The 24,813-nt window shown below is 41.5% G+C and overlaps 1 protein-coding gene across 1 annotated transcript in view; it reads left to right on the forward strand.

The window, feature by feature from the left end:
• The first annotated feature begins 1,050 nt into the window (after positions 1-1,050).
• The window catches only part of LRRC56 (leucine rich repeat containing 56), an 86,888-nt gene continuing 63,125 nt past the window's right edge, over positions 1,051-24,813 (forward strand). The window contains 4 exon segments of the mRNA XM_042445202.1: positions 1,051-1,396; positions 9,862-10,101; positions 20,227-20,736; positions 21,266-21,435. Coding sequence (XP_042301136.1) covers positions 20,676-20,736; positions 21,266-21,435 — 231 coding nt within the window. The 5' untranslated portion in view covers positions 1,051-1,396; positions 9,862-10,101; positions 20,227-20,675.

Genomic DNA, 24,813 nt, shown 5'->3' on the forward strand with positions numbered 1-24,813 from the left:
ATAAAGGTGCAAAGATAGCAAAGGATAAAGCAGAAATTTTTATTTAATGCCAAGGGCACAGGCACAGACAAATTCCAGGCAGGAGGCCAACCTAACTGTAAACAAAATTGTAAAGGAAGAGGTGGCTCAAATAGAAAATAAAGAAGTGACTGACTTTCAATGAAGCCGATTACAGAGAGTTACAAATGTCAGGTGGCAAACGCAAAGAGAACTCCTGGTCTCCAAGTGTTACATTATAGAGGAATGAGCAATAAGATATTTTGATTTGATTGGAGGGGAATATTATTTATTACATTAGTAAAGATCTCTGACATGACTGGAGACTGGGAAAGATATAAACCAGCTCAAAAGAGATAGAAACTAGAATGGCTGAGTATCAGTCTTCCGTGTACCAAGAAAACTGGTGATAGGGTTTTAGTCTGATTTAGCAAGGATTTGGAGTTTATCACACGGGAGGAATTTCTCTTAATTTCGAATGAAAAGAAAGTGGGGCCAGAACGCATTCATGCGAATTCGCTAGTTCAGCTAATTTACGTGAATTCTAATTGCATTCGAACTGACTTCCCATTGCCTGAAAATAGCTTGCCATTGCCCAAAATTGCTTGCCCAAATTGCATGTTGTAGTCTATCACGCAATAACGTGAAACCCCATGATTGCATTTGGATTGCCATTGGATTATACTTCCAATTTCCCTTGTCCAATAACGTCCTTTTTAAATCAGGTCCTGTTTTGGGGGGCCTGGATTACTAAGAACAAAGTTTATGGACCAATGGAAAGGAATTAAAGAAATGTTGCTTTGTTTAATATACAGCATAACTGTTTCCTGACAGGGACGTAGCTAGGATTTTAGGAAGGGAGGGGTTTCAGACTAAGTGCCACCATTATAATGGAGCTTGAGTGCGGCGGTGCAGCAGCACATACCATTCATTTTTCTAATGGAAGGGGGGGTCCGGACCCCAAGAACCCTTTGGCTACGTCCCTGTTCCTGAGACAGGGATAAGATTTCTCAGCCTGAATCTTTTACATTTTGGAATGAGTGAAAAGGCAAGTGATTGCTGTGGTGTCAAGGTCTTGGTGAAACTACAAGACAATGAAACATTATTGAGAAACTACCAAGTTGGATACTTTGGATACTTTCAATGGCTCTATGCCCAGAGTGAACCCTGATAAGATCCTGGAATCATGCCATTTGCTCCAAAACAAAGGAATGTTGTTTACAAGCTGTAAGGGGGGAAATGTTTAATGGACTTCTTTCTCTCAATTTGCCATCTACTAGTACAGAACTGAGGCTTAGTGGTGTGTTAAAAGAGACCAACCAGAAGACAAGATCAACTGAGGGGATCAGTGGATCCAAAAGCAGATGATCCCCAGGAGACGTGCTCTTCTTGTTCTCTGGTGAGATTTTCGTTTTCTGCAATGGATCACGCTTTCTAGTGTGTAGTCTGCAGATTCGTCTGTTGGCTCTTATGTTATATAATTTATTTTTTATTGTTTACCCCTGCAAAACTCATGTTTCACTGCTTAATTTTATTCCCCCTTCCCCCATTTCTCTGGGGGCTATTTTTTCTTATCTCAGTTTTCATGCTCCCCCCCCCCATTTTCCTTACACAAACAAATCCAATACTTATTGAATTTTCTGGCATCTGTATTTCTGGTATACTGTGCCTTCATCTTGGGGACTTGATTCCCTGTTTAGCTGCTGTAATTTAAATAAATTGGTGCCTAGCCTCCCATCATCTCTAGTTATACCTTCTTGCCCTCTGTGGCAAACACAAAAACTCATTTACAGGCACCTCGTATTTTCTAAAATATACATACGCCCTTTTAAAAGATACAGTATTATAGCAATATTTAATTATTTTCAGATAATTGGAGCCAACCTTTCCTTACTATCCAGACCCCACTATCCAAGCTGTCTGGTCCACCCACCTGAGTGTGAGACGTTTTCTATCTTTTGTAGTTGTTCAAGAGGTAATTGGCTTCATCATCACATCTTAGCTCTACTGATTAGAGAGCAAATAGGATTCTGTATTCCCTCAGAAAATGCCTCCCTGTGGCATATTACACGGTGGCAATATTTCAGAGTGTAAATGACTCCTTTGGGATCCTGTGTTAGCCTGTTGTGTCTGTTTCTTGAATCAGCTGAGCACACACAAGAGAGAAGGAAGAAAACATATCTTAACATTACGTTTGTAAGCACTCTGAAAGAGTTGTTCAACATACACTCCGGAGGACTTGGCAGAAACTGCCATCTAAGGATTACAAAAACACTGTTTACATGTGACCTTGCTAAGAAATCCCCGCAAGTCCATTTGTAAGATCAATTTCCACATTACATTAGTGAGACTTCACATTTATGTTCCCACATATAGTTGTGTATATGAGGGCATTTTGTATTGTGAGAATGATTGCACCAACCCATGTCTTTGCTACAATGCACATTAAGATATCTGTAGCAAAAGGTTTACAGTACTTGAGTAGTTTTTCTGTATTATAAAATTCTTATCAAAGTGGCCATATAGGCAAGTGAAGCATCTGTCAAATGGTGCATTTGAGATCATACTGAAACATGTGTTTAAACTTTCTCCTAAAGCTGATAAAAAACAAACAAAATGAAAAACAGTCTCAGGAAACACAATCAGGACAGGAGAATGGGTTTTTTTTTTTTACCAGCTGTTTTTATTTTTCAGAATCACCTCCTACCCAGGGACTTTCCTTTATGGAACTGGTAATCCACCTACCGGTATATTTTTCTCCATGGAGATGTGACGCTTGAACAGAAATTTAGTTGTTAAGCCTTTCTTCTGCTCTCACTGCAGCCTCCTACAATCCAAGCTCAAAAAACAAAACAAAACAAAACAAAACAAAAACAAAAACATTCTGGGAGCACATTATCCTTTGGCCCTGATGAAAGTGATCATTTAGAATATGTCCATGATGTACAGTTATAGACATTATCTACCAACAACTGTCATGGTTCCATGCTCTGCAACTGTGGGATTTGTAGTCTGGTGAGGTATATTGAATTCTCTAGTGCAAACAGTCACAAACAATGTCATAAAACTGCCCATTCCTCTTGGGTCACTAAATCAGCCTTATGTATTTGAACAGCAAACTTTATTTCAGTAACCAAGGGAGTTAACAAAATGACTTCTGTAGACAGAACTACCATAAACCCCAAACACTCACATAGAATTAGCAGTGTGCTTGTCCTCACAGGCTTGAAGGTTTTCCCCATATTTGTTCACAAACCAAATTATTTACAGTCAGTGTTATTCACTTCTTACTTTCTCCCCCACATATCTCGTTCAAGGCTTTCCAAGTAGCTCATATGATTGGCCTTGCTGGATACTAGTACTACCAGCTTCCCCCATACCTCTGTTCATTGTCTAGCTAAGCAATTATGTCACTTACTCAGGCACCACAAATCCCATTGATCTTACCAGCAACTAATCTTACCAATAAACGCCTCTTCCATTCTTATACACGTTTATAGATCATTAACAATAACAGTACACACAATAATAAAACAAGAAGCAACAAACAAAGCAACGGACAGCATAATTTTATGGCAGGATCTGATAGATTCCTGATACATGCCTGCCACTGTTGAGTCCACACACCTGAAAAAAACAAAACACCAGTTCCAGGGACCTACTAGACACTTAGCAATAGCATTTACATTTCTATACCACTGAAATAGTGGACTCATCACTCTCTAAGCAGTTTTCAACTGTTAGTCAATTATCAGTGTGTTATAACTGTATGGAGCTGCCTTGAGTCTCTGTACTGGAAGGAAGGTGGAATATAAATAAATATAATAATAATAATAATAATAATAATAATAATAATAATAATATCATAGGGATATACCCTTAGCCTCTATAAAGTAGCAAATATGGGTTTACGTACTTTACTGTACAGGGTTGTGCTCATATCTATTTAAATAAAAATGTAAATGTTTGTTTGTTCAAAATCTTAGATCTCTGAAAGTTCTTCACCGATTGCTTTGAAATTTGTCACAACATTCCATTCGAATACACACATGTTTTTATATACCTAATAATTTTTTGTATAAAGGTCCCACCTGTGACAGGTAAAAATGTGTGTTTTTTTTTTTTTAAAAACAGCACCATCTGTTGGACATAACAACAACACACCCCAATGGATATGCCCTTTCAATTTAAGAGATTGCAATTCCCAATTTGATTGGGGTTTTCAATCACCATCAACAAAGCTCTTTAGAATTTTGTGGATTAGATCTAGACATGGATTGCTTCTCACATGGACAGTTATATGTTGTGTGTTCTAGAGTTGGCAAACCAGACAATCTCTAAATCTACACAGACAATGGAACAACAAACAATATTGTAAACCCACAAGCATTGTGAAATTAAGTATTTCAGAAACGTGCACTTTCTCTTTTCTTTCTTTTCCATTTAACCAGATTGAGCCACAGCAACGTGTGGCTGGGTACAGCTAGTATGCTAATAGAAATGTGGCTGTAGTAAGCTACCTCTTAAGGACGTGCAGGCTTTAATTGTTCACAGGGGCTTCCTACCAGAAGAGATGTTTGGGGAGATAGTTGGAAATGGGGTGGAGGAGAGGCTAGGGTTCTTGTACTTTAACGTCAGTTTGGAAGAGATAATTTCAGCAGGAATCAAAACTCCTGCCTCCACACAGCTATTCAGGGGGGTCCTGTCCAATTTTTGAGGTGGCTCCCCTTGGGATAGCCAGGCCAGGGAAAACATGCTCAGTACAGCCTTTTGGAGCTCTTATAGCTTCATGATCCTAACTGTGAGTAGATATGTTTGAGATATGGCAACTGCCTGCCTGGCAGCAACTGACAGGGCAGCAATTACCACTAAGCAGAGTGAGTCATCTATCTCAGGCTTTCTCCCTTATTTAATTTCTTCCTATTACAGTTAATACTGCCCAGAATGGGGAGCATTGCTTGAGGGCTCTTCTGCTTCATGTGCCAAAATAACTTGCTGAGCTCTGGGTGTTATGCATCATTGCCTTGGGGAACTGCAAGGTACAGTTGGGGCTAGATTGCCAGAGTGAAAACTGGAGAGGGCCCCTGTGCCTTTCATGGTTGGGCAGAAGAGAGAATTCTGTAGATGTTGCTTGTCATGAATTTGGTAACAAACAGCGTTTGTGGACATTCTCTCTTGTACAATGATTAAAGGCACAGGAGCCCTCTCCAGTTTTTAACCCTGGCAACCCCAGTTGGGGGTGATTGCTGGTCTGCCTAAGGCAACAAAATGTCTTGGGCCAGCCCATGGAGTCAGTCATTCAGAGTCCACAGGGGATGATGGGCTTTAAAGAAACACGAACTGCTCAATTCAAGGCTCCAATCCAATTTATCTGCACCCTTTCCTGGAGATCTGGCCATGGTGGTACATGGCTTAGTTACATCCCATTTGGGATGCACTCTGTGTGGGATTGGCTTTGAAGAATGTTCAGAAACTATCACAAAGCCAGGTTGTTAAGTGGGGCTGGATACAGGGATCATACAGCTCCCTTGCTGCAACAACTCCATTGGCTCCATTTCCAGGCACAATTCAAAGTGCTGGTTTTGACCCATAAAGCCCTATACAGATTGGCTCCAGGCTATTTGAAGGACTGTATCTCCCTTTATGAGTCCACTAGAGTGTTGAGATCATCCAGAGAGGCCTGTGATGGACTCACTAGTCAGACGGGCTCCTGACAGCTAATCCTGGTTTTGGCTGACTGTGGGAGGGGCTGCTGGGGAGGGAGTAGATATAAAAGGGAGGAGTGAGTGACTGGGAAGTCAGTTGAGTTGAGTTCAGTCAAGTTGAGTTCTGCTCAGGGGAGTTCAATGCAGAGCAGCTGAGTAGAAGTTGAGGGGGAGTTTAAGAGAAGTGAAGAGAGTTGCAAGGAACTGAGATGAGAGGATACTGAACGGGAGAGAAAGGGGTGTACAGACCAGCCGTTAAGGCATGTGGTGTCACAGCGCTTCTCTGGCGCTGCATCTACATGACACAGCACCAAAGGAGTGGAGAAAAGTCAAAAAGTTGCAGCTTTTTGCAGGTCCTTTTTGTGCCACAGAAAGATCAGGGCTGTACAGCCTGTACAGCCTCGAGAATGTAAAAAGGAAACTGTGAAATGCCTGCAGCTATAGTATTTTTGTGAGCACACCACCTTGGAACTAACCTACCTAAGTTAACATTCTTGCCAAATGTTATTCAATAAAGTCAGTGTTTATTAGTTACATAACAGAGGCCTCTGCCTGTGTGAATTCTAAGCCATATAGGCACATAAAACGTGCTATTAAAGGGTATTAAACTTATAAGAGGAATACACTTGGGACCCTAGCCCTTATACATTTAGGGAAAGTGTATAAACAGCAATAGCAAGTGCATTTCCATACCGCTTATCAGTGCACTTAACCATTCCCTAAGCGGTTTACACTGTGTAAGCCATTTTTGTGCCATCAGGCTTTGACTTTTAAATGCTGTGCAATTCAGATGCCAAGGTTTGTATACAGTCAGACCTCCTTATCCACAGATTTTTTTATCCACGGATTCAACCATCCACAGCTTGGAAATATTCCAAAAAAATATAAATTCCAGATAGCAAACCTTGATTTTTATATAAGGGACACAGTTTTGCTATGCCACTGTCTTTGATGGGACTTGAGCATCCACGGATTTTGTTATCCACAGAGGGTCCTGGAACCAAACTCCAGCGGATAACAAGACCCTACTCTGTGTGTGTGTGTGTGTGTGTATATATATATATGAATACATTTTAATATTTTTAATGTGTAATGTTTTTACCTTTTTGAAACAGTTTAACCATTTTTAAAAACTTTATAACTGCCCTGGTTCAATGCTAGGGAATCCTGGGAAGTGTACTTTTGTGAGACATTTAGCCTTCTCTGTCAGAGAGCTCTGGTGCCACAATAAACTACAGTTCCCAGGGTTCCCTAACACTGACCCAGCCTTTTCTGAGGACACTTGGACTCCGCCCTCTCGGCCGCTGATTGGCCGGCGCCTTCAGAAGTACGCCCCGCCCATCACAGCCACGGGGGCGTTGATTGGCTCCTGGGATTCGGAGCTCATGGATATGTAATGAACGGTATGCAAATGAAGGTGTTGCCGGGGTAACGTGAGGCCTAGCTGCCCACGCCAAGCCTTGGTAGTAGTAGGAACCCGAGCTGGGCCAGAGGGGCCTTGGGGCGGGACTAGGGGAAGGGGAGAGAGGCGGAGGCGCCTTGGGGAGGAAGAGAGGCCCTTTGTTTTCCCCTTTTGCCACAGTCTTGGAGAAGCAGGTAGGTGGGCCCAGGTCAGAGGACGCATGAACGGGGGCCAGGCTGGAGAGCTCAGCCTTTGCCTGCCTTCAAGTCATGGAGAACCTAGGCTGCATCCACACTGGGGAAATAACCCGCTTTGGTACCGCTTTAACTTATTGTCTGGCACAAGGCTACGGAATTATTGAGTTGGAGTTTGTTGTGGGGCGCAGAGCGGAGCAGAGCTCGACTCTGGGCCCACAACAAACTCCAACTCCCAGAATTCCATAGCCTTGAGCCAGACAATAAGTTAAAGCGGTTCCAAAGCGGGCTATTTCCCCGTGTGGATGCAGCCCTATAATGGGGCTTGACAAGTTTCTTCAAAGAGGGGGTTGCCATTGCCATCTTCTGAGGCTGAGAGAGTGTGACTCTGCCCAAGGTCACCCAACCGGGTTTCCATGGCTCAGCCCTTCCCTTTAATCACTGTCTGTGTCACCTTTCCAGTTCCAGCTTCTTCCAAGCACCACTTCACATGAAACTGCTCTTTCCTCAGGAAGGCCATTCCACATATGCTCAGAAGCCCCCTTGTCACTTCATCAGTGACGTAGGACTGGCTTGGATGGGGAACCACCCTCAAGGCTATATTTCAGAAGAAGCAACTGGAAAAGTCACCTCTGACTATTCCTTGCCTAAGAAAACCTTAAGAGATTTATGGGGTTGCCATAAGTTGACAGGTGACCCGAAGGCACATAACACACACACGCAACTGGGGTCAGGGTGTAGCTGTGTGACGTCTTTGAAGTTAGATGTTGTACTCACAGCTTTAATAAACAGTTTTTTCTAGAGAGTAAAGAAATACCCTGACAGTTGAACACTATGAGGTCTTGCTATAGGTAAATATTCATGGGATTGCATTCCTTGGCTACCATCCTATAAATGCTCCTTTGCCAAGCCAACATGCCGTAGTGGTGAGTGTTGCTGTCCTGTAATTTATAAGAGAAACTGAGCCTCAAGGAGTTACCCCCAGATTTCAAATGAAATGTTAAGTGTTTTGAGTGGTTGTGTTCACAATTTAATTCCAAATATTTTAGACTGGGCCAGACACTTCAGATAAAATCTTAAACATAGTTGCTTGCAAGTTGGAAATCATAAGACATACTGTACTTCCAAGTAGCCACATTTATCATCAGGCAGCAGCTGTCCTTTACCTGTTGACTAGAGTTTTCGAAACTCCGTGGTACCTGAAAATCAAATAGCCACAAGCAGTCAAACAAGTAAGCCATACTGGAAAAGTAAAGTGACCACATACATCCAAGCCTGGCTCATTGGGTCATTCCTGTATCTAATGCAATATAAGATAACTGACATCATTTAGCTTATATGAGCAATCCATAGTCCTTAGAGCTGCTCCAAGAACACCTAACTTAGGTTCCATGTCACCTAAGATGCTTTTAATGCTTCTCTAAAAGTTGGAAAAAGTACTGTATTCTGAATTAATTTATTTAAATATTTATGTATGCCTGTTTTAGAGATTTACAGTGGCTAACAACATATTTTGAAGCAACATTTTTGCAGGGATATAGCCAGCTCCTGCTAAAATATGCAATGTGAGATTTGTTAACAATTTGAAATGTTTTTGTTTTCCTATGTAGCCAGCATGATATAGTGTCTGAGTGTTGGCCTAAGACTCTGGGAGACCAGGATTTGGCTCCTTAACCATGGGAAAACTCACTGGGTGACCTTAAAGCAGTGGTCCCCAAACTGTGCCCTTTAAGAGATTTTGGACTTCAGCTCCCAGAACCCCAGGCTGAAGTTTCTGGGAGCTGAAGTCCAAAAGCTCTTAAAGGGCACAATTTGGGGACCACTGCCTTAAAAGAAGGCAATGGCAAAACTCTTTAGAATAAATCTTGCCAAGAAAATCCCATGGTATGTTCATCTTAGGCAGGTGACTTTGACAGGCAATGTGAAGGCGCGCGCACACACACATGTTCCTAAGCTGTTTTCCTCCTTCCTCTGCATGAGTGTGTGCCTTCAAGTCACCTGTCGGCTTATGGTGACCTCATTATGGTGCATCTGAGGAAGTAGACTGTAGTCTACGAAAGTTCATGCTGCCAACGTCTTTCTTTAACTTAATTTTAAAGGTACTACAAGATCTCTTTATATATGTATTTTACAGACCAACATAGCTATATCCTTGTATAAAAGACACCAGGTTTTCAAGACTGGAAATTGACATCCTTCCTATTCTAGTCTAGTTTTGATTTCATTGGAGGAACATTTTTCTTAGTCCATGGGGCCCTTCGGGATCCCAGGGACAGCAATAAGTCCCAAGACGCAACAAAGGTGCCCACACCTAATTTAGTAAATATTAGTACTCTGAATAGAGTTTACTTGTACCAGTGTAGATGAGCTAAACCTCATGTTATATGTTTTGAATGTCTCATTCCTGTGCCCTGTGATCAACAGAAATAGTTGAATGTGTTAGAAATACGTTCAGAATGTTTGCTGTGGATATTGACTAATGAGGTCTGACAAATGTCTGTCTCTGTGGAATGTATATTAAGAATTTTCTGCCTTTCAGAATTTTTTCTCTTATTTATTGTAGGAAACCATTTTAACACTATTCTGAGAAGATAAACAGTAACAGATCAAACCAGTGTACCACAAGTGGCTTTGCTATTGAAGACAAGCACTATGTATAGCATAACAAGCAAATGGGGATAGGTAGCACAGATGTAACAGAACAGTGGATAAAGAGAGAGTTCGTGCAATGATCTGATATATAAATATTCATCATCTCAGTGGTGAGAGAGTTGTTATGACCACCAAGAAGAAATAACCACAGGTAAATATAGCTCAAGGGACCTAAGTAAATATATTAATGAGGCAACTGCCCTCACCTTATTTGTTTACTAACTGTTTATATAAAAGGTTTGTCAACTGATGTTTAAAACCAAGGAAAAATGCTACAAGATAGGTGTACAGATACTACGATGAAAATTGCTACGAATCATACAAGCCATACACCATCTTAAACAAAGGCGCGTTACAGACGCGCCAAAGGGGCGTGCTAGGGTTAGGAAGGGGCGTGGTAGGGTTGAGAAGGGGCATCAGGAAGTGGTAGGGTTGAGAAGGGGCATCAACCCTAGTACGGACCGAGTCCGTACAAAATGGCGGCGCCCGTCCACACGGGGGCCGCCATTTTGATGTCGTGGACGCATAGCATCCGGACATCACGCGGTGGAAGTGACGCCGTGAGTGCGTGACTAGCGCCTCACGGTGCCACTTCTGGCTGCGCCGGGGAACTGCGTGGTTTGGCCGCTGCGGTTCCTGGACGCAGCAACCAGCGGCGGCGGCAGACCGCCCGTCTGTAACACGCCTTAGATAATGTTTTTAGGACCTTTACCACTCCTTTTCTTAAAGGGCTAATAAGTATCTAATGAAAAGTCATTGTCATTCTATTTTATTTTTTCTAGTTTTAAAATGCAGGAAACATTTTCAAAACACAAATCATATTGGCAGTATAATATAAAAAACCCTTGGCATATCTTAAGTATTCAATGAAGAAAAAATTCTTGTCCCCTCCTCCCCCCAGCAGTCTTCCTTACTCCTAAAGAACATTTCTAGAGTCAGGTTAAAACCTTTTCTCTGTGTATATAGATGTATTGTTTTAATTTGATGTTTCTCAGTTTTACTCTTTTATGTTGAGAATGTAGACTGTTTTATTGCAATTAATGTTTAATTTTATGTGTATTGCCTTGAAATCCTCTTTGAGATTAAGCCAATTAATATAAATAGAAGAGGGGCTTTAAAGTCTGTTGCTTTGACTTACAGATGTTTGTTCTATAGATTCAAAAATTATAAGCAAATATCCTATTTGGATAAGTCACCTCTCCCATCCATAATGATCTGCATTTATACATAGGTGAATTTTATACTACATAAATTTATTATTTTCTCAATTTCTTATTGTCTGAAAGTGAAATTCTATCAGTGTAACTCATTCCTAACTGAATTAACCCATTTCTTGATTCACACCATAACTGACACCCCTACCACAACTCACAGCTTGCTTGAAATACTGTTCCTACTGTTTCAGGGAGAGCTTTTTTTACTGGGAATGTTACAGCAGCCCAAAACAGGTGGATAAGAGCAGGATAACTAGGAGAAACTGCTGTTAGTTTTTCTTTTCACCCACCTACCCATTGTGCCTTGTTATCATTACTGCCACTGGAGACCACTGTGGCTCAGAGGGCCTGGGAGAGACAGGCAGTGGAGAGAAAGTCTGTTTGGATTACCGGTGGCAGCAACAAAAAGTCTACATGAATTCATCCTAGATGACGAGAAACTTGAATAGTCAAAGAGTACCCATATCTTGGATCAAACATTGGTCTGAACAGAGACTACAATCAGAAGAAGATTAGGAATGGGAAGGGCAGCTATGAAGGAATTGAACAAGATCCTAAAGTGCAGAGATATAACACTGAACACTAAAGTTAGGATTGTCCAAGACATTGTATTTTCCATCACCATGTACGGATGTGAGAGCTGGACAGTGAAGAAAGTTGATAGAAAGAAAATCAACTCATAGTTTTGTGAGTTTTTTGGGCTAAGTGGCCATGTTCTAGCAGCCTGGAAAACCCACAAAAAATTATGGATGCCGGCCATGAAAGCCTTCGACTTCACAAAATCAACTCATTTTAGATGTGGTGCTAGGGAAGAGAATCTGGTTTCAGGCCTGGCTGTGGATCCCTTTGGTGGATGACCTATGCAGGGAACTGGACAAGGGGAGTGTGTCCCTGTTAGTTCTGCTGGACCTCTCCGTGGCTGTTGATGCCATTGAGCATGGTATTCTTGTGGCCTGCCTCCTGGCCTGGGATGGGATTTGGAGGTACAGTTTTCCAGTGGCTCCTTTCTTTCCTAGAGGGACAAACCCAGAAGATGGTGCTGGGGGACACCTGCTCGATCCCCTGGCAGTTATTCAGTGTTCTGTGTTGTCTCCTACATTATTCAACAGATACATGAAACCGCTGAGAGAGGACATCCAGAGTTTTGGGGAGCAGTGCCATCAATATGCTGATGACCTCCAGGTCTACTGCTCTTTTCTACTTCAATCCAGAGATGCTGCTCTGATCCTAAATCACTTTATGTCATCAATAATGGACTGGATGAGGGCAAACAAACTGAAATCGAGGCAAGACAGAAGTACTCCTGGTCAGTTGGAATAGGGATTCAGCTTGTGTTATATGGAGTTACACTTCCCCCGAAGATGAAAGTCACAGTTTGGATGTACAGTGGTACCTCGGGTTACGAAATTAATTCGTTCCGCGGCTAATTTCGTAACCCGAAAAACCTTTGTAAGCCGAATTGCCATAGGCGCTAATGGAAAAATAGCTCTCTGCTGCCCTCCGGTGGCGGAAAATAGCGCCGAGGTTTTTTCGTAACCCGAAAAAACCTTCGTAAGCCAAAACAATAAATCCCTATGGGATTTTTTCGTAACCCGAAAAATTCGTAACCTGGGTAATTCGTATCCCGGGGTACCACTGTACAGTAATCTTGGACTCAGCTTTGAATCTAGAGGCTCATGTTTCGATAGTGACCAATAGTGCTTTTGCACATCTAAAGCATGTGCCAACTGCACCCATTCCTCGAGGTGGTACGTGTTTTGGTTATATCCCATTTGAATTACTATAATGTGTTCTACTTGGAGCTGCCTTTGAACAGTGTTCAGAAACCTCACCTGGTTCAAAAAACTGCAGCCACACTGTTAACTGGGGCTGGTTACAGAGACCACACAATGCCCCTGTTGAAACAGCTTCACTGGCTGCCAGTTTGTTTCCAGGCACAATTCAAAGTGCTGGTTATATCCTCTAAAGCCCTATATGGTTCAGGTCCAGACTGTTTGACAGATCGTATATCCCTGTATCATTGAATTGTAGAATTAGAAGATACCACAAGGGCCATCCAGTCCAACCCCAATCTGCCATGCAGGAACACACAATCAAAGCACCCCCAAGAGATGGCCATCTAGTCTCTGTTTAAAAACCTCCAAAGAAGGAGACTCTACCACTCTCTGAGGGAGTGTGTTCCACTGTCTAACAGCTCTTACTATTAGGAAGTTCTTCCTAATGTTGAGGTGGAATCTCTTTTCTTATAGTTTGAATCCATTGCTCCAGGTCCTGTTCTCTTGAGCAGCAGAAAACAAGCTTGCTCCATCCTGAATGTGACATCCCTTCATGTCCCCTCTTAACCGTCTCTTCTGCCTTGGTCCAGGCCTCGGAGGTAGAGAGGAACTGCTGGACCTCATCCCCTTTCCCTCCACCACTCCCTTCTCCTTTTGTGTCATGTCTTTTTAGATTGTTAGCCCGAGGGCAGGGAACCATCTAATTAAAAAGATTGTATGTACAGTGCTGTGTAAATTTACAGTGTTTCATAAATAAAGGTTAATAATCATCATCATCATCATCATCATCATCTTCTCCAGGCTAAACATACCCAGCTCTTTAAGTCTTTACTCATACAGAGGTCTGTAATCCTCAAGAGAGGCCCTTCTTTCAGTCCCACTACCAATGCAAGCACAGTTGGTGGGGACACAAAGGAGGGCCTTCTTGGTGGCTGATCCTAGAATTTGGAACTCCCTTTGCAGGAAAGCAAGAATGACTCCCTCCCTGCTCTCCTTGCATCAGCAGGCTAAGACATTTTTATTCAGACAGGCTTTTAAACAGAAAGTCTTTAAAGAATGGGCTGAGAGTATTGTACTGTTTTAATTGTACTGCTTTTAAGTGCTTTTATCTTTTTTTAGGCACGGTACAGAGTGCCAAAAAGAGGCGCTGGGGAGGCGCCTCTCCTTGCTCCGTAGCAGCACTGTAGCAACCAAATTGCACGGCGCTGCTGTGCAGCAAGAAAGGAGCGAGTAGAAGTGGCTCATTTTTTGCAGTGCACTTGCGCCATGCCAAAGCACCAGCGATGTGTGATGTTGTACCAGTGGCGCAGCGCTGTTTGGACACTGCGCTGCTGGCACGTCATTACTGTGTGCACCATCTGGATGATGCTGCGCAGCTGTGGCGTGCCCATGACGTGCTAGGGTCGTGGGGCATGTGCACGCCCCGCCCCTGAGCAACCCTAGCATGTCATGAGCGCGCCGCAAAGGGCCCATCTGTACTGGGCCTTAACTGCACTTTATTTTTTTAATGTGTGTTGTGTTTTAATTATGTAATAGTTCAATGTTATTTTAATACTTATTTTTGTATATTTTTAACTGTATTGTACTTTTCAATTGTAAGCTGCTTTGAGTTCCAATTTTGGGGAAAATGCAGGATATAAACAAATAGAAGGAGGAGGAAGAGGAAGAGTAGGTGGAGGAGGAGAAGAAGAGGAGGAGTGCTAAGGATACTGTGGACAGCCAAAAAGACAAACAAATGGGTTCTGGAACAGAATCAAGCCTGAACTCTACCTGGAAGCAAAGATGACGAAACTGTCATACTTTGGCTGTCATACTTTGGCCACATCATGAGAAGGCATGACGCATTAGAAAAGACATTAATGCTAGGAAAGGTGGAGGACAGTAGAAAGAGAAGAAGACTGCATGCCAAATGGATGAACTCAATCGGGGAGACCACACTCCTGCACCTACCAGACCTGAACAAAGTGGTTGAGGATAGGGGGTCTTGGAGAAGTCTCATTCACAGGGTTGCCATAAATCAAAGTCACCTTGAAAGCAGTTAACAGTACCTTACAGTTTCTGTTCTTCCAACCTGGTGGTCTTTTCCACTGCATTTAGAAGATAAGGAGAGAAGTGAAAGGAATATCTGCCATGTGCTGTCTTTTCAGGGCACAATACTAATAGCAATTGTTCCTTTTTGTTTTCCTGAGATTCAAAGAGCCTACAGTAGCAAGGCTGGCTGTATTTATATCTCACATTCTGTAAGGAATGATAGAGACCACAACCATCACTCACCTGGTTATCTGGAAGAGATTAGCATACGTCACAGGCAGTCAAGTGAGTGATGTCTTGTATACCATCTCTGTTACATGGAAGGAAATAAATTCAAAATTCTTAAAGCTTAGGCTAATCAAACTGACATTTTTACAATTTGCAGATTTGCACAAAAGTTAAATTATGATACAGTGAGTGAAATGATAAAAACACCAGTAGTTTTAAAGCAAACTCCTCTCTCACTGTTTTTATCTTTTTATTTGTATTGAAATAAGACATCTGATACAATAAGGCTGGGCTTATAAGAGGCAACATAATGTATAAATGTAGGTAAGAATGGTTTTTGCCATTAGGAATTGATTGATGTAACAGTAGTTTCCTGGTGACATCACAGTAAATCTCAGCTGACAAAAGACTGTGTTTTTCCTTCCAAGGAGAGGTTATCTACAGGGCACTTCCACAAAATTACACTTAAAATGGCATGCAGAACTCTCTAAGGACTTCAAAACCAAACAATATGTACAGTGTGTAGCATGCACAGATTCCACTCTTTTCATTTAAACAGCTGCTGTTTGCCTGGGCATATAAAACTGAATAATTATGTGACAGGGCATACAGAAAAAGTCTGTAGAGCAATGGGCTTTCAAAGTGATATTTTATTGCTGGGGAATAGAAAGGTGAAGGATGATTGCTGGTAAAATGGCATTTAAAATAATGAAAGGACAGGCTCAACGCCATTGAGCCCAGCCTCGATTAAGAAGAAGAGCCCTCCTTCCAGTCCATCTGCTTTGGTCCAGGCCTCAGAGGGAGAGAAGAACTGCTGGACCTGATCCCCTTCCCCACCACCATTCCCTTCTCCTTTTGTGTCGTGTCTTTTTAGATTGTAAGCCATCAAAATAATAATTATAAGCCGCTCTGAGAGCCTTTAGGGGTATAAATACCGTAAATAAATAAATATGTGGCAAAATAGGTATCTGTGTTTGCCGGACGGAATGGGAGCTGCAATACAGAATGAACAAATTTATTCCATAAAAGTTTTTCTTCAGAGATAAAGAGAACATTTAGGAAAAAAGAAATCTTATGTGTATAGATTCGGCTGTTCCTCATCTTTGATCTGAGAGCAAAGAAGATATTTGTACAGATAGCTGGACTGATCTGTTTATGAATCACTATGTAAACTGCTCTTTTTCAGAGTTTAACTATGGAGAAAGGTATTTCTGTAACTGAAAAAGGAAAGAACACTTTCAGATTAGTCCCACTACTCTACAGATGTTTCATTTGCCTCCACGGTGTTAATTCCTCACATGCTTAATAGTTAGAATCTTGTAATGGTTAACAAGTGCAATATTTTAAAAGTCAGAATCATGCTCTCATAATTTCCAAGTTAGTCCCTGTAGAACATTTTGCCATGGGATTGCCCTGGAAGACAGCCTGGAGACTTCAGTTGTTTCAGCAGGATGGACCACATAAGCTATTTCAAGTTTCATTGGTACTGGCCTTTAAGTACCTAGCTGGGGGTAATATCCACATATCTCAAGAATCACTCCTAATGTGTGCACCAGTTTGAGCTCTGTGCTCAGTGTCTCAAGCTTTTAGTGGACTAAATACCCTGAAGGCACTAGGTCCTGTTTGATCTCAGAAACTAAGTAGTGTCAGGCCCAGGAAGGGATTCTGCAAGGAAATAGTAGCTGCTACAGCCGTTTTCAGAAGAGGGCAATGGCAAACATGTGAGTCATTCTTTTTTAAAAACTGGTGTACTGGTATTTTTTTGTAATTGATAGCATTGTTGTTGCATTGTTTGATTTATTTCCTTGTTTGTCAGCTGTCTTGTGCTTCACTTTTATCACAGAAAGGTGGGGGTATAAATGTTCAGATAAATCAAATGAACAATGAGACAGTACATCAAGTGATACTACTGTCTGATTTTTTTTGTGTGTCAAAGCTAAGAGTCTAGAAGTTCTACTGCATTACAGGAATTGAACATGTCTTTATGGTGTTTGCAGAAATGATAAAATAGTGATTTGTATATTAGTGCATACTTAGCAGTGAATCATTGTCACTTTGGTGATTCACCAGGCCCTAATTATATCAAATACTTCTTCACTACCACTTTATATTTCAGAACTTATGCCAGAAAGAGTTCTCATTGTATCATGTTACATGTTCACAGGGCTCTATGATCATGCTACAATTTATGCTAGAAAGATTCTTTTTCTAAAAGAAATATTGCATCTCCAATTGTTCTGTCCTTGCCTGTGATCAATATACTTGTATTGAAAAGCTAAAAGTAATATTTTATTTGAAAACACTTTATGGGTTTGGTCCTTTGTGATATGGGTTCCAAATTACAGGACTTGGATTTGGGTTGTCTTTTTTTATTGAATCTTCAGTTTTGGAAATATGGTAGTTTTCTGTTTTACACGCATTGGCCTGGCATGAAATATTATTGTGGTTGCTAATTCATTTCTACAAGAATTATAAGTAAACAGATCGATATCGGGAAGTATAAAAACTAAGAGCATAACTTTGGATATTAAACCACAAATTGATCTACTTGTCAAACCATAAGTAAGTGCTGCTCCACAATATGTTTCAGAGATGAAAGGACATATCATAATGTAACTGCAGTATACTGAAGTGGTAAGATAAATCATTTTGTTTCGTTTATGCATATGTGTTGATTAACTCTTTTGTGGCACTGTCTGGCTATAAGAACAGCAAAATAGTTTTTTCCAATCCATATAACTCAAAGTGGGCAGAATGGAAGTTTTCTTTCCTATTCATAATGTTTGCATTTCCATCATAAGACTTCAGGAGCCTATTGTTTTTATAGAAAGCAGTTGAAACTGGGGTTGAAGAAAGTGCCAAATTGTCTACCTCCTCTAAAGCTTAGCAGATCACATTGGCCAGGGCAGAAAGTGTACGAGTTAATTTTGTGACACAATGGATCTTTAACACAATGGATCTTCAGAATCTCCTCATTGAAATAAAAAAAAAGGGGGGGGGGGATTAGCAGAGCCAACACATTAGTTTATCTGAGAGGCCCAATCCAGGACCCCCTTGGGGGCATGGAGTTACTAGGATTGAAACCCACCTGTACCTTCCCCTACCTTAATATCTCATTTTGGGAGATGCCCCTGACAGAACATTAGCAGCAAATTTACATTCATAGAGCTTCTTAGCAGGAGTCTGTGGAGGGAGCTAGGTTGTTTACTGATGCTCCAGAGACTAGTACCTGGAGCAATGCATGCAAACTACAGGAAAAGAGATTCCACCTCAACATTAGGAGGAATTTCCTGACAGTAAGGGCTGTTCGACAGTGGAACAAACTCCCTCGAAGTGTAGTGGAGTCTCCTTCCTTAGAGGTCTTTAAACAGATGCTGGATGGCCATCTGTTGGGAATGTTTTGATTTAGATTTCCTGCATGGCAGGGGGTTGGGCTGGATGGCCCTTGCAGACTCTTCCAACTCTATGATTCTACGTGCCCCCTTGTAGTTGACCTATCTACACTGTCATGTCCACCCTGCCATATCTTAACTTCCCCTCAGACTGCAGTCTGAAAGGATTTAGGGTTACTCTGCCCACTAATTTCATTTTTATCTACAAATAGGTAAAGTCTATGATGCTCATTCCTTTTTATGCTGAATGCAGGAGGTGAATCTTATAATTGGTATATGTAACAGGACATTCTGATTTCATAAATAGCTGGCTAATAGAATTTGTTTTCGCTGGGAATTTAAGAATGCTTTCTTGGAATTTAATTTCCATTAAAGTTAGATCCATTTTGCTACAAACTGTTTCACACTAAATTATTTTAAGGTTAATCATTTTATAATCATTTGACTGTTTGAAACCAACCCAGCATATTCCTGCGCACTGGTTACAGCAGTGTGCACAAAATTTCTAGAAGCTTCATTCTTTTTGAAAGAGTGTTATAATATAAAGCCACTTTATTTTTGTATGATAGGAAATGCAACAGAGTGAATCAGGTTGAATATACACACTGCTGAAGAAGAAACTTTTAACCTCTTATTGTTTGGATCTTGTATAGGGTCCACAAATTCTAGTCACAACTTGTGACTAGGAAAGCAGCTTGTGGGTAATTCTGGAACAAATTACTACCAATAATGTGCCCTTCTGTTTAATGCCTTATTTGCCCCTCTCATCTGTTAGTCTTATTTTTCCACTTTTGAGAACTGCTAGGTGTAAAAACTGGAGGGATGTTGTCTAGAGTCTTGGCATGTTCTTGATCTTGCAAAACTGTAATATCTAGTTACATATTTAAAAACCCACTGTTGTGAAGTGTGGTGTTGGCTGCTTGTATATATGGTCTTAGAAGGAGGCTAGACAGATATATGGGAGATAGGTCTGTAATTTAAGACAATCTTGAGCTTGGGTAGTTTATTCTCCTCCGCTTATAAAAGTGTATTTGATACATTCTATCATATTTTACACCAGGTTGCAGGTGTCCAAACTTGTGTTTCAGTGAATCCCCCTTTTCTGAGAAGACGAATGGAGTGTTCATTTTGTTCATTCTTTCAGAGGTTCTTGATGCCATTAAGTGTGGAATCCTTTTGTACACTTTTTGTTGTTCAATGATGGAGACACTGCATTACTTTGATTCTGTTCCTAACTTGGAGAGTAAGGGGTTTGACAGACGGCCCCTGCTAGATTGGGGCTGCAGCAACCTCACGCCGTAGCCCCAATCCTGCCTTTTGAGGGCACAAAAAGGAGCTGCAAAAAGTGGCTTCTTTTTGTTCCCTTGAAAGGGCGCCATAGCCATGGCGGCATGGCTATATGGCACCCCTTTGGCACTGCGTCATCTGGCCCTATGTTTCAGACGATACTTCTGTGGGACTGTTGCTTTCCCCTGTGTGAGTTTCCCTGTTATTTTCCATAGAATTCAGCATTGTCTACCATGCTATTTAATTTGCACATGAAATTGTTGTGTAAGGTCATCTGTGGTCTTGGAATGTGGGATCATCATTAATGCAGATGATACCCAGTTCTCTCTCTCTCTCTCATTGGATTAAGGTGTGGTAATAACTTCCTTGCATGACTACAGTACTTGAAATCAGTTATGGCATGGAGGAGAGTAAATGGAGCTCAGTCTAGCCAAACATGATGGTGGTGGATGGTTCAGTTGCCCAGAGAGAGTGAAATTGTCTGTTCCAGAGAAGATCATGCTCACTCTTATGGATTTGGAGTTCTGTATCCAATTGTGGGTACTGTACTTTTAAGAAAAATACAGTATAATGAAGCTGGGAACAGGCTACATGGAGGGCAAGAAATATGGTCAGAGGTGTGGAATGCAAATCCAAAAGAAAAGATCAAGGGAGTGAAGATGCCAGCCACAGATGCTGGCGAAACGTCAGAAAGAAACTCTGCTCGAACATGGCCACATAGTCCGAAAAACCCACAAAAAACTATGGAGTGGGAATGTTTAGATTGAAGAAGTTTTGAAACTGGCAATAAAAAGTATCATGGGTAAAGACTTGTTTTCTGCTGCAACAGAAGTCATGGAAGTGCTTATGTTACAATATGGTAAGATTCTGGTTGAATTTTGTAGTAAGAGCTATTAAACAATGGAACCAATTATCTGTGGAAGTGTTGCTCCCTCACTTATTGGATGTTTCCAAACAGAGGCTGACAAATCAAATATTGAGGACACTTTAGCCACAGATTTCCTGCATCAGTCAGAGGGCTGGATTTAAATGACAAGCCCCCCCCCATTAAGTCTGCAATTTTATTATCATATCACCAGTTTGAAGACTTGTAGCATGTCTTTTTACTTGCTTAGCTCGATATACCTTGGTACCTCTTGTTGGAAGATGAGGTTCTTGCTAGTGTTGTTCATGGCTGAGCCACTATTAGACCGCTGTAGCTTTCTTCAGTATGGCATGCTGCAGATTCCCCTTATCTCTAACCAGTATGGTAGATTCCTGTGAATTTGAGGTTTGGATTAGAAATTGGTTTTCAGTTAGCTCTGTAGGATTTTAGCATTATCTTAGATGCATGAGGCTAACTGGAATACAGGAATTAAAAACTATCTTCTTTTATTTGTAATATTTAGGGAACTCTGAGATGGAGCTAGACTGGAAGTTAAAAAGAGTCTTTAGGCCAGGTTCAGGAACAGTTCGTGTCACAGAATTGGGTTGGCAAGGTCACCTGAATCCAAGCCCATCCATTAAAGAAGAGGAGGAGGAACAACTTGTGGATGAATATCTTTCTCCTGATAAGCTGGTGAGTAAATACCTTTTTAGTGAATCTGTCATGAAAGCCCAGTGTGGGAAAGTGGAATTGTGAATATTGGACTAGGACTCTAGGAGACTACAGTTTGAACCCCTGCTCAACAGTGGAAGCCCATTGGACAATTCACACTCTTTCAGCCTTAGAAGAATGTAATGGCAAACCTCTTCTGAATAAATTTTGCCAAAAAAACCTTAGGATAGGGTCTCCATAACTCAGAATTGACTTGAAGGCACATAACAGCAACAACAAAGAATGAAAATTAGAGATGAACAATGTATACTGTTCTGGGTGTCAAATTTATTGCTGGAAACCCTTCACAGTTTGTGTCCTCTTCCAAAATGCAATTTGGCACTTTTAAAAAATAAAAAGTCAGTTTCTTGCAGAAACACCCCAAACACTTCACTGTAGACAAAACTTGATATTTCTGTAGAGGAATACCAAATCATTTTGTTTGGCTCATTTTTTGTTCCAGGAGACATCCAAAGGTTACAAAAATGAGACTGCATGATTCCAATGTAAATAAACATGTAAAAGAAAGTCAGATGGGCTTTCAAAGGATGTTCTGGGCTCCCTTGACTATTTCCCCCCTCTTCCATACACAGGTTTGGTGAGCATAAGCATTAGTTACAACCTAGAGAGTTAACAAATGATTCCTATTGTACAACATACTGATTTCCAATGTGAAGTCGAAGGCTTTAATGGCCAGCATCCATAGATTTTTGTGGGGTTTTCAGACTATGGCCTGGTAAAGACCACCCAAAAAGGGCGGTCTGCCGGTGCATTGTTTTGCTGCGCGAGGAAGCTGCAGCAGACAAACCGCATGGTTTCCTCATGCAGCAAAAAGAGCCCACAAAAAGTGGGTTCTTTTTGTGGTGCCATAATGATGCCACAGTTCGCCAATGGCGCACTTGCGATGTCATTATGGCATCACGCCGTGCGGATGCTAAGTATCAGTCGTGTCAATGGCGGCGCCCATCTGTACAGGGAACCACCATTTTGACACCCTCATCACGTGTGAGGGGTGAGCGGCGTCTCGAAGCGTTGCCCCTCGCACATGACAAGGGTGCCCTATCGTGCCCATCTGTCCCGTGTCTATGTGGCCATGTTCTAGAAGAGTTTATTCCTGATGTTTCACCAGCATCTGTGGCTGGCATCTTCCCTTTATTATCAGAAGAGTTGAAATTGCATATATGTAAACACTGTGAATATACTTAACATATTTTGAAGAAAGTGCACGTGTGAGAGAGCTGTTTTGGTTTACGGGTTGTAGAAATTAATCTAACTCTGAATTATCAGGCTTCAATGTCAGTCATTTTCCTAGGCTCTCAAGCACTCTTTTAAAGAATTGCTATTGGTTACCTGATATAATTTAAGTAGACATGTCATGATGGCTCTTGGTACTTAGCACTGAGCTGAAGCACTTTCCTCATCCACTTTCCCTTGGGCAAAGGAGAGTAATGTCAATGCTGAGGTAAAACCAGCTTCATTTCTGGCATAGGGAGCATTCACTGAGCAGAACTGTGCCTATAACATTCCTTTCATTGGAAAGGGAGGTTGGCACTGTCTTTGCAGTTTTCTCATCCCACTGTAGCCCTCACTGCTATCTCTCTGACTGTTTGATGAGGGGTGTCTCCAAACTTCCCAGAGTAGATTGGAGGGAACAACAATAACAAAACAAAAAAAAGATAGCAGAGGAAGGAAATAGCTGACAAAAATTGCCTCCTCCTCCTCATTCAACTATTGTTCCAAAATCTTTGGGTGTCTGAAGAACATCTGTCCTTGGGAAACATTTGTTGGGTCCAACTGACTATTTGCTTTTATGTTCATTAAAAAGTGTTGAAAATATTGGATTAATATTTGTGTAATATCTTGTAGTCATAAAATATCAGCAGTGTTTCCTCTTGGAAGAGAATGAGGCTGGTTCCCTAGTGATTGTTTCAGTTTTATGCTGCAGCATGCATTATTTACTTGCTTACTAATTAAGGGCAGAGGAAAGCTTGAGGTAGGCTGATACTTGCAGACAGATAGCGAGACAATAAGCTGTATTTGATGGAAGGTGAAGAGCTGCGAATAGGCATCTGAGGAAGTAGACACGTCTATGAAAGCTCATGCTGCTAGCTTCTTTCAGTTATTCATAAAGGTGCTTCCAATTTTCTCTACATACTGATTCAACAGACTAACAGGACTTTATATTTGAATTCTAACACTGTAGTGAGGGCCAGCGTGGTGTAGTGGTATGATCGTTGGACTATGATCTGGAGACCAGAGTTCAAATCTTTGTTTGAGCATAAAAACCCACTGAGTAACCTTGGGCCAGTCACATTCTCAGCCTCAGAGGATGGCAATGGCAAACCCTCTCTGACAACAACAACAACAACAAGCACTGTAGCAGTACACTTTGTATTTTAAGATTTTCAGCAAGGCTGCTTCTGTGATTTCCATCTATATGCTTGTGTGTGTATCTTTTACTTTTAAAACAATTAGAGGGGAAAGAACTCCTTTGCTTTGATTTTACATGAAATTTAGTTTTAGGGTAAAAGGATTTTCCGTAAGGAAATATCTGTCACTAGACATGAAGCAGATTACTAAAAAGACAAGTTAAAGATGGCTGACAACTTTGATAGAAGCAAATTAGCAGAAGCCATGTCGGATTTTGTCTCCTACAGGGCTGTACCACTTCAGTGTGAAGATCATAGAATCATAGAATCATAGAATCATAGAGTTGGAAGAGACCGCAAGGGCCATCCAGTCCAACCCCCTGCCATGCAGGAAATCCAGATCAAAGCATCCCCAACAGGTGGCCATCCAGCCTCCGTTTGAAGACCTCCAAGGAAGGAGACTCCACTACACTCCTAGGAAGTGTGTTCCACTGTCGAACAGTCCTTACTGTCAAGAAATTCCTCCTAATGTTGAGGTGGAATCTCTTTTCCTGCAGCTTGCATCCATTGCTCTGGGTCCTAGTCTCTGGAGCAGCAGAAAACAAGCTTGCTCCCTCCTCAATATGGCATCCCTTCAGATATTTAAACAGGGCTATCATATCACCTCTTAACCTTCTTTTCTCCAGGCTAAACATACTCAGCTCCCAAAGGCGTTCCTCATAGGGCATGGTTTCCAGACCTTTCACCATTTTAGTCGCCCTCCTTTGGACACGCTCCAGTTTCTCAGTGTCCTTTTTGAATTGTGGCGCCCAGAACTGGACACAGTATTCCAGATGGGGCCTGACCAGAGCAGAATATAGTGGCACTATTACTTCCCTTGATCTAGACACTATACTTCTATTGATGAAGCCTAAAATCGCATTGGCCTTGTTAGCTGCCGCATCGCACTGTTGACTCATGTTCAACTTGTGGTCTACTTGGACTCCTAGAT

Source organism: Sceloporus undulatus, chromosome 1, assembly GCF_019175285.1.
Source record: "Sceloporus undulatus isolate JIND9_A2432 ecotype Alabama chromosome 1, SceUnd_v1.1, whole genome shotgun sequence".
NCBI lineage: Eukaryota > Metazoa > Chordata > Lepidosauria > Squamata > Phrynosomatidae > Sceloporus > Sceloporus undulatus.